The 10,000-nt window shown below is 46.8% G+C and overlaps 1 protein-coding gene across 1 annotated transcript in view; it reads left to right on the top strand.

Moving 5' to 3' along the window:
* LOC129863294 (protocadherin Fat 3-like) overlaps positions 1-10,000 on the top strand; it is a 116,262-nt gene that overhangs the window by 70,467 nt on the left and 35,795 nt on the right. Inside the window, exons 17-19 of the mRNA XM_055935181.1 lie at positions 11-179; positions 3,975-4,413; positions 4,550-4,684. Of these exons, the coding sequence (XP_055791156.1) occupies positions 11-179; positions 3,975-4,413; positions 4,550-4,684 (743 nt within the window). The remainder of the gene's footprint in view (positions 1-10; positions 180-3,974; positions 4,414-4,549; positions 4,685-10,000) is intronic.

Below are 10,000 nucleotides of genomic sequence, written 5' to 3'. Positions count from 1 at the left end.
CTCTGCCCAGGTATCAGTGTAACGCTACGGTGAGTGACGGTCGTTACTCTGTCCCAGTGGTCGTAACGGTCGTGGTTGAACAGGTGACTGAGGATCTCCTCCGTAGCGCCATCACCCTGAGGTTTTCCTCGCTGACCCCTGAAGACCTGCTGGGACGACATCTTAATAATATCAAGCAGGTTTGTGTGTCATCTTGAGATTCCCCTTCCCTGTGACCCTTGAACCAGCTGCTGGGATCTCAGTAACATCAACAACAAAAAAAGGGAGGGAGAGTAAAGGGTCGCTGACCCTTGACCCCTGACAATCTGCACTTGAAACGTTTATCAAGGCACTCAGGTAGGGGCGCTCAAGCCCTAGAAACTGCTCCAGGGCTGCCACCCTGTGTATCACTCAGGTAGGGGGGCACTCAACCCCTAGAAACTGCTCCAGGGCTGCCACCCTGTGTATCACTCAGGTAGGGGGGCACTCAACCCCTAGAAACTGCTCCAGTGCTGCCACCCTGTGTATCACTCAGGTAGGGGCGCTCAACCCCTAGAAACTGCTCCAGGGCTGCCACCCTGTGTATCACTCAGGCAGGGGGGCACTCAACCCCTAGAAACTGCTCCAGTGCTGCCACCCTGTGTATCACTCAGGTAGGGGGGCGCTCAACCCCTAGAAACCGCTCCAGGGCTGCCACCCTGTGTATCACTCAGGTAGGGGGGCACTCAACCCCTAGAAACCGCTCCAGTGCTGCCACCCTGTGTATCACTCAGGTAGGGGGGCGCTCAACCCCTAGAAACTGCTCCAGTGCTGCCACCCTGTGTATCACTCAGGTAGGGGGGCGCTCAACCCCTAGAAACCGCTCCAGGGCTGCCACCCTGTGTATCACTCAGGTAGGGGGGCGCTCAACCCCTAGAAACTGCTCCAGTGCTGCCACCCTGTGTATCACTCAGGTAGGGGGGCGCTCAACCCCTAGAAACCGCTCCAGGGCTGCCACCCTGTGTATCACTCAGGTAGGGGTGCTCATTGCGCTTAGAAACCGCTCCAGGGGTTAGTACCAGGGGTTAGTACCAGGGGTTAGTACCAGGGGTTAGTACCAGGGGTTAGTACCAGGGGTTAGGTTTAGTACCAGGGGTTAGTACCAGGGGTTAGTACCAGGGGTTAGTACCAGGGGTTAGGTTTAGTACCAGGGGTTAGTACCAGGGGTTAGTACCAGGGGTTAGTACCAGGGGTTAGGTTTAGTACCAGGGGTTAGTACCAGGGGTTAGTACCAGGGGTTAGTACCAGGGGTTAGTACCAGGGGTTAGGTTTAGTACCAGGGGTTAGTACCAGGGGTTAGTACCAGGGTTTAGTACCAGGGGTTAGGTTTAGTACCAGGGGTTAGTACCAGGGGTTAGGTTTAGTACCAGGGGTTAGTACCAGGGTTTAGTACCAGGGGTTAGTACCAGGGGTTAGGTTTAGTACCAGGGGTTAGTACCAGGGGTTAGTACCAGGGGTTAGTACCAGGGGTTAGTACCAGGGGTTAGTACCAGGGTTTAGTACCAGGGGTTAGTACCAGGGGTTAGGTTTAGTACCAGGGGTTAGTACCAGGGGTTAGTACCAGGGGTTAGTACCAGGGGTTAGGTTTAGTACCAGGGGTTAGTACCAGGGGTTAGGTTTAGTACCAGGGGTTAGTACCAGGGGTTAGGTTTAATACCAGGGGTTAGGTTTAGTACCAGGGGTTAGTACCAGGGGTTAGGTTTAGTACCAGGGGTTAGGTTTAGTACCAGGGGTTAGGTTTAGTACCAGGGGTTAGTACCAGGGGTTAGGTTTAGTACCAGTGTTTAGTACCAGGGGTTAGTACCAGGGGTTAGTACCAGGGGTTAGGTTTAGTACCAGGGGTTAGTACCAGGGGTTAGGTTTAGTACCAGGGGTTAGTACCAGGGGTTAGGTTTAGTACCAGGGGTTAGTACCAGGGGTTAGGGTTAGTACCAGGGGTTAGGTTTAGTACCAGGGGTTAGGTTTAGTACCAGGGGTTAGTACCAGGGGTTAGGTTTAGTACCAGGGGTTAGTACCAGGGGTTAATACCAGGGGTTAGTACCAGGGGTTAGTACCAGGGGTTAGTACCAGGGGTTAGTACCAGGGGTTTAGTACCAGGGGTTAGTACCAGGGATTAGGTTTAGTACCAGGGATTAGGTTTAGTACCTGTGGTTAGTACCAGGGGTTAGTACCAGGGGTTAGGTTTAGTACCAGGGGTTAGTACCAGGGGTTAGGTTTAGTACCAGGGGTTAGTACCAGGGGTTAGGTTTAGTACCAGGGATTAGGTTTAGTACCTGTGGTTAGTACCAGGGGTTAGGTTTAGTACCAGGGGTTAGTACCAGGGATTAGTACCAGGGATTAGGTTTAGTACCAGGGGTTAGTACCAGGGGTTAGGTTTAGTACCAGGGGTTAGGTTTAGTACCAGGGGTTAGGTTTAGTACCAGGGGTTAGGTTTAGTACCAGGGGTTAGGTTTAGTACCAGGGGTTAGTACCAGGGGTTAGTACCAGGGGTTAGTACCAGGGTTTAGTACCAGGGGTTAGTACCAGGGGTTAGTACCAGGGATTAGGTTTAGTACCATGGATTAGTACCAGGGGTTAGGTTTAGTACCAGGGGTTAGGTTTAGTACCAGGGGTTAGTACCAGGGGTTAGGTTTAGTACCCGGGGTTAGTACCAGTGGTTAGTACCAGGGGTTAGTACCAGTGATTAGTACCAGGGGTTAGGGTTAGTACCCGGGCTTAGTACCAGGGGTTAGGTTTAGTACCAGGGCTTAGTACCAGGGGTTAGGGTTAGTACCAGGGGTTAGGTTTAGTACCAGGGGTTTAGTACCAGGGGTTAGGTTTAGTACCAGGGGTTAGGTTTAGTACCAGGGGTTTTGTACCAGGGGTTAGTACCAGGGGTTAGGTTTAGTACCAGGGGTTTAGTACCAGGGGTTATGGTTAGTACCAGGGGTTAGGTTTAGTACCAGGGGTTAGTACCAGGGGTTAGTACCAGGGGTTAGTACCAGGGGTTAGGTTTAGTACCATGGGTTAGTACCAGGGGTTAGGTTTAGTACCAGGGGTTAGTACCAGGGGTTAGGTTTAGTACCAGGGGTTAGTACCAGGGGTTAGTACCAGGGGTTAGGTTTAATACCAGGGGTTAGTCCCAGGGGTTAGTACCAGGGGTTAGTACCAGGGGTTAGTACCAGGGGTTAGGTTTAGTACCAGGGTTTGGTACCAGGGGTTAGTACCAGGGTTTGGTACCAGGGGTTAGGTTTAATACCAGGGGTTAGTACCAGGGGTTAGTACCAGGGGTTAGGTTTAGTACCAGGGTTTGGTACCAGGGGTTAGTACCAGGGTTTGGTACCAGGGGTTAGGTTTAATACCAGGGGTTAGTACCAGGGGTTAGTACCAGGGGTTAGTACCAGGGGTTAGTACCAGGGGTTAGGTTTAGTACCAGGGTTTGGTACCAGGGGTTAGTACCAGGGCTTGGTACCAGGGGTTAATACCAGGGGTTAGTACCAGGGATTAGTACCAGGGGTTAGGTTTAGTACCAGGGTTTGGTACCAGGGGTTAGTACCAGGGTTTGGTACCAGGGGTTAGGTTTAATACCAGGGGTTAGTACCAGGGGTTAGTACCAGGGGTTAGGTTTAGTACCAGGGGTTAGTACCAGGGGTTAATATCAGGGGTTAGTACCAGGGGTTAGTACCAGGGGTTAGTACCAGGGGTTAGGGTTAATATCAGGGGTTAGGATTAGGATTGTTTCTCCAACTCTCCTGGTTTGTGATCTGTATCTGTTTTTCTGTCCTGGAAAGGATGAGAAAAACAATTTGGAAAATTATTACAAACTTTGTTGTTTCGTTAATGACATTGTATGTTTGACTAATAAAGTTTTTTTGATAAATAATGTTTTTTTACTAATAAAGTTTGTTTTGACTAATAATGTTTGTTTTGACTAATAAAGTTTGTTTTGACTAATACAGTGTTTATCTTTTAAAAAGAGGCTGCGTGGCGTAGTCGGCTGGGGTTCGTCGTCGCTTGAGCAACAACAGGACCCTCTGCACATTCTCGGTGTGCAGCCGATGTCGGGGGGCGTCGACCTACTCCTGGCCATGGAGAGACCAGAGGGGGATGGAGAGGATGGAGGAGGGTACCTAACCTCACAGGAGCTGATCCTTAGGATGGGGGAGGCGGGGAGGAGAGGGGGTGGGAGAGGACAGGGAGGGGTGTCGGCTACAGGAGGCCAGAGAGGGCAGCTCCAGGGTGTCCTAGCGGGCGCGGAGGTGCTGGCGCTAGCCTGCTCAGGGGAGCTCGACTGCGGGGACAGAGTGTGTGAGAAGGCCCTGGTGGTGGAAGGTGGAGCGATGGTCACCTACAGCACCCCGACAGTCAGCTTCATCACACCGCGATACAGCCGCACGGAGACATGCACCTGCCCAGGTCAGTACACACACAGCCTATTTTCATCATATGATCTTTTTCATCCCTCCCCCTGCTATATCTTTCTAACCCCCACTCTGTCCTTTCCTCCTTCTTTTATGTCTCTCTTTACCCCCCCCCCCCCCCCCCCTCCTAGGAGGTACCTGTCCCAACCCCGTAGAGGAGCAGTGTGAGGGCCAATCCTGTCCTATAGACATGCAGTGTGTTCGTTCCAGCCCCACAGCGCCCTCTGTCTGCCAGTGTCTGCCTGACAGGATGGACCAGTGTGCAGGTGATAATATTGTTTATATGAAGGAAGGAGGAAGCTATATGTTTACTGTGTGCAGGTGAGATGAACCACATGCAGATAAGAGGATAACCTTTCTAGCCCAGGGATTCCCGCTAGCGGAACACCCACAACATTACGCTGAAAAGGCAGCACGCGAAATTCAAAAATATTTTTTGATAAATATTTAACTTTCACACATTAACAAGTCCAATACAGCAAATGAAAGATAAACATCTTGTTAATCTACCCATGGTGTCTGATTTCAAAAATGATTTACAGTGAAAGCACAACATATGATTATGTTAGGTCAGAGCCAATTCACAAACACACACAGACATTTTTTCAGCCAACAATAGCAGTTAGAAAAAGCAGAAATATAGATAAAATGAATCACTAACCTTTGATTATCTTCATCAGATGACAGTCATAGGACATCATGTTATACATGTATTGTGTGTTTTGTTCGATAATGTGCATATATATATATTAAAAAAATCTCAGTTTACATTGGCGCGTTACGTGCAGTAATGTTTTGATTCCAAAACATCCGGTGATTTTGCAGAAATAATAATAATATAATAAATAATAATAATAAACATTGATAAAAATGCAAGTGTTATTCACAGAATTAAAGATAAACTTATCCTCTATCCAACCGCTGTGTCAGATTTCAAAAAAACTTTGCGGAAAAAGAATAATCTGAGAATGGCCCTCAGAGCCCAATCCAGCCAAAAGAAATAGTCGCCATTTTGGCGTCAACAGAAGCTACAAAAACACTATAAATATTCACTTACCTTCGAATAACTTCATCAGAAGGCACTCCCAGGATTCCCAGATCGACAATAAATGACTGAAAAGTTCCATAAAGCTCATCATTTAGCCACTTGTTGTTAGTATGTTCAGCCCACGAATCCATTTTCATGACGCACGAGCAATCCCTCCAGACAAAAACTCAAAAAGTTCCGTTACAGGTCGTAGAAACAAGTCAAATGATGTTTGCAATCCATATTTAGGATGTGTTTAACATTAATCATCAATAAGGATCCAACCGGAGAATTTCATTGTCTGAAGAAAAGCATTGGAACGAGAGCAAACTCTCTCGTGACCGCGCATAATGAGACCGAGGCTTTCAAACCTCCAGGAAGGTTTCTCTCCAGGAACAGGGTTGGAGTTAAAACCTCCAGGAAGGTATCTCTCCAGGAACAGGGTTGGAGTTAAAACCTACAGGAAGGTCTCTCTCCAGGAACAGGGTTGGAGTTAAAACCTACAGGAAGGTCTCTCTCCGGGAACAGGGTTGGAGTTAAAACCTACAGGAAGGTCTCTCTCCAGGAACAGGGTTGGAGTTAAAACCTACAGGAAGGTCTCTCTCCAGGAACAGGGTTGGAGTTAAAACCTACAGGAAGGTTTCTCTCCAGGAACAGGGTTGGAGTTAAAACCTCCAGGAAGATATCTCTCCAGGAACAGGGTTAGAGTGAAAACCTCCAGGACGGTAACGCTCCAGGAACACAGTTAAATCCTCCAGGACGGTAAAGCTCCAGGAACACAGTTAAAACCTCCAGGAAGGTATCTCTCCAGGAACAGGGTTGGAGTTAAAACCTCCAGGAAGGTATCTCTCCAGGAACAGGGTTGGAGTTAAAACCTACAGGAAGGTTTCTCTCCAGGAACAGGGTTGGAGTTAAAACCTCCAGGAAGGTCTCTCCAGGAACAGTGTTGGAGTTAAAACCTCCAGGAAGGTATCTCTCCAGGAACAGGGTTGGAGTTAAAACCTCCAGGACGGTAACGCTCCAGGAACACAGTTAAAACCTCCAGGAAGGTATCTCTCCAGGAACAGGGTTGGAGTTAAAACCTCCAGGACGGTAACGCTCCAGGAACACAGTTAAAACCTCCAGGAAGGTGTCTCTCCAGGAACAGGGTTGGAGTTAAAACCTCCAGGACGGTAACGCTCCAGGAACACAGTTAAAACCTCCAGGAAGGTATCTCTCCAGGAACAGGGTTGGAGTTAAAACCTCCAGGACGGTAAAGCTCCAGGAACACAGTTAAGACCTACAGGAAGGTATCTCTCCAGGAATAGGGTTGGAGTTAAAACCTCCAGGAAGATATCTCTCCAGGAACAGGGTTGGAGTTAAAACCTCCAGGAATAGGGTTGGAGTTAAAACCTCCAGGAATAGGGTTGGAGTTAAAACCTCCAGGAAGATATCTCTCCAGGAACAGGGTTGGAGCTAAAACCTCCAGGAATAGGGTTGGAGTTAAAACCTCCAGGAATAGGGTTGGAGTTAAAACCTCCAGGAATAGGGTTGGAGTTAAAACCTCCAGGACGGTAACACTCCAGGAACACAGTTAAAACCTCCAGGACAGTATCTCTCCAGGAATAGGGTTGGACTTAAAATCTCCAGGACGGTATCTCTCCAGGAATAGAGTTGGAGTTAAAACCTCCAGGAACAGGGTTGGAGTTAAAACCTCCAGGAACAGGGTTGGAGTTAAAACCTCCAGGAACAGGGTTGGAGTTAAAACCTCCAGGAACAGGGTTGGAGTTAAAACCTCCAGGAATAGGGTTGGAGTTAAAACCTCCAGGAATAGGGTTGGAGTTAAAACCTCCAGGAACAGGGTTGGAGTTAAAACCTCCAGGAACAGGGTTGGAGTTAAAACCTCCAGGAACAGGGTTGGAGTTAAAACCTCCAGGAACAGGGTTGGAGTTAAAACCTCCAGGACGGTAACGCTCCAGGAACACAGTTAAGACCTCCAGGACGGTATCTCTCCAGGAACAGGGTTGGAGTTAAAACCTCCAGGAATAGGGTTGGAGTTAAAACCTCCAGGAATAGGGTTGGAGTTAAAACCTCCAGGAATAGGGTTGGAGTTAAAACCTCCAGGAACAGGGTTGGAGTTAAAACCTCCAGGAATAGGGTTGGAGTTAAAACCTCCAGGAATAGGGTTGGAGTTAAAATCTCCAGGAAGGTATCTCTCCAGGAACAGGGTTGGAGTTAAAAACTCCAGGACTAGGGTTGGAGTTAAAAACTCCAGGAACAGGGTTGGAGTGAAAACCTCCAGGAACAGGGTTGGAGAGCCCCGGTATAAGACATTCCTAATACATCTGGTTATATTTGATAATAATCGCTCCTGAGTCTAGCCATCTTTGTTGTTTACAGATCTGAAGAGGAATGGTGGAGTTGATGGTGATACATGCCTAAATTGTAATGCAGTGGCTGTTATACTGTATGAATTGTGAATAAGAGCCATTCACCGCATGCAACAAGAAGTTGCTCCTATCCCTTCTGCTAATTGGGTAACTTTAGTAAATGTTTTGTCGTCTGAGTGAGAGAAATTATGTAAATATAGATGAATCTATGTATTTTTGAAAAAAAATGAGACATTGAGGATTATAATAAATACCGCTTTGATGTCATACAAAACACCTGTGAGTCCAAATGTGCACTTCATATTTCCATAAAACTCATGTCATATACAGTGGCAACTTTTTTGATCACTATGTTTGATGCACAGTTAGCTACAAGATAGGGTGGCAGGTAGCCTAGTGGTTAGAGCATTGGACTAGTAACCAAAAGGTTGCAAGTTCGAATCCCCCGAGCTGACAAGGTAAAAATCTGTCGTTCTGCCCCTGAACAAGGCAGTTAACCCACTGTTCCCCAGTAGGCCGTCATTGAAAGTAAGAATTTGTTCTTAACAGACTTGCCTGGTTAAATATATATATATCCAATTTGTAAGTCGCTCTGAATAAGAGCGTCTGCTAAATGACTTAAATGTAAGATGACATGGTGTCGTACCCTGGGTTGTTTGTTTATTGTGAAGAACATTTGCAGCGGTACACGCACCAAAATTACGATCTGTTTCTTCATGACAATCTGACCCTGATTGTGATTTATAATGGGCCGTCTTTGGATTGCGTAGACAACAACATCAAACAGGCAAAACGTCAATACAGGACTAAGATTGAATCGTACAACACCGGCTCTGACACTCATCGGATGTGGAAGGGCTTGCTAACTGTTACAGACTACAAAGGGAAACCCAGACGCCATCTGCCCATTGACACGAGCCTACCAGACGAGCTAAATTACTTCTATGCTCGCTTCGAGGCAAGCAACACTAAAGCATGCATGAGGGCATCAGCTGTTCTGGAAGACTGTGTGATCATGCTCTCCATAGCCGATGTAAGTAAGACCTTTAACCCTCCTGTTGTGTTCCGGTCGAATTGGACTGATTTTACAAATTTTCTCTCTGAAAAATATAGTTCATTTAATCTGATTGTTATAAGGTTCCATGACTTTGTCCACACAGGGCATCTGAACACACAAAATACATTTTGATGATTTTCATTACATTTTGGGTGTTTTATTTAACTTTTGTACACCTGTGGTGTTCCTGGTCAAAAATGACCGGTCATTAGAAATGAATGGGTGAGACTACAATTAGAGTATATTATTGAGTTCAGGCACATGCTCATTCATCAGATGGACACACTTCCTCTCCCAGACCCCCACATGCATGTGTGTTTGAGCACACCTCACTCCCCTTCTTTGCTTCCATGGCAACCCCCACGGGAACCTTTCCCCAATAGAATCTTTTCCCCACGGGAACTACACCTGTTGGCATTCTCACAAACAATCGCAACATTGTTTCAATAATATATAGAACTTTTCTCGCTGCTCTGGTATATAAAGCTTTTTTGAGGCCTTGCTCACAATTCATTCTGTGGCAGCACAATGACCAAACGATATACTGTATGTGAGGCTCTTGATCATATCTTTGATCATGACACTGGTGAGGAGGAGAGAGTCCTTGTTAAACAAAGTAGTCTGTGATAAATAGCACAATATGTTTCATCTGAGTATTTGTTATAGTCCATATAATCCATACATAATGCTTTTTTTTACTCAAAACAAGTTGTATGAGCTCAGGTCAATGAGGCCTACAGGCCATAAATAGCAAGTAGAAGTTCAAAACTTGTAATGTTCACAAGAACTTAAGTTGCTAAAAAGATCTAACTCAATATTAGGCAATAATGTATGTCTTATTATGGATTTAAAATCAGCTATAATGAGGGCGGTCATTTTGGATCAGGAACACAGTTAACATGATACAAACACAACAGGAGGGTTAAACAGGTCAACATTCACTCCATGCATGAGAGCACCAGCTGTTCCAGATGACTGTGTGATTATGTTCTCCGTAGCCGATGTGAGTAAGACCTTGAAACAGGTCAACAAGGCCGCAGGGCCAGACAGATTACCAGGACGTGTACTCCGAGCATGCGCTGACCAACTGGCAAGTGTCTTCATTGACATTTTCAACCTCTCCCTGACC

Source organism: Salvelinus fontinalis, chromosome 10 (genome assembly GCF_029448725.1).
Source record: "Salvelinus fontinalis isolate EN_2023a chromosome 10, ASM2944872v1, whole genome shotgun sequence".
Classification (NCBI taxonomy): domain Eukaryota; kingdom Metazoa; phylum Chordata; class Actinopteri; order Salmoniformes; family Salmonidae; genus Salvelinus; species Salvelinus fontinalis.
The sequence above is the reverse complement of the archived record's forward strand: the minus strand, read 5'-3'. Positions and strand labels throughout refer to the sequence as shown.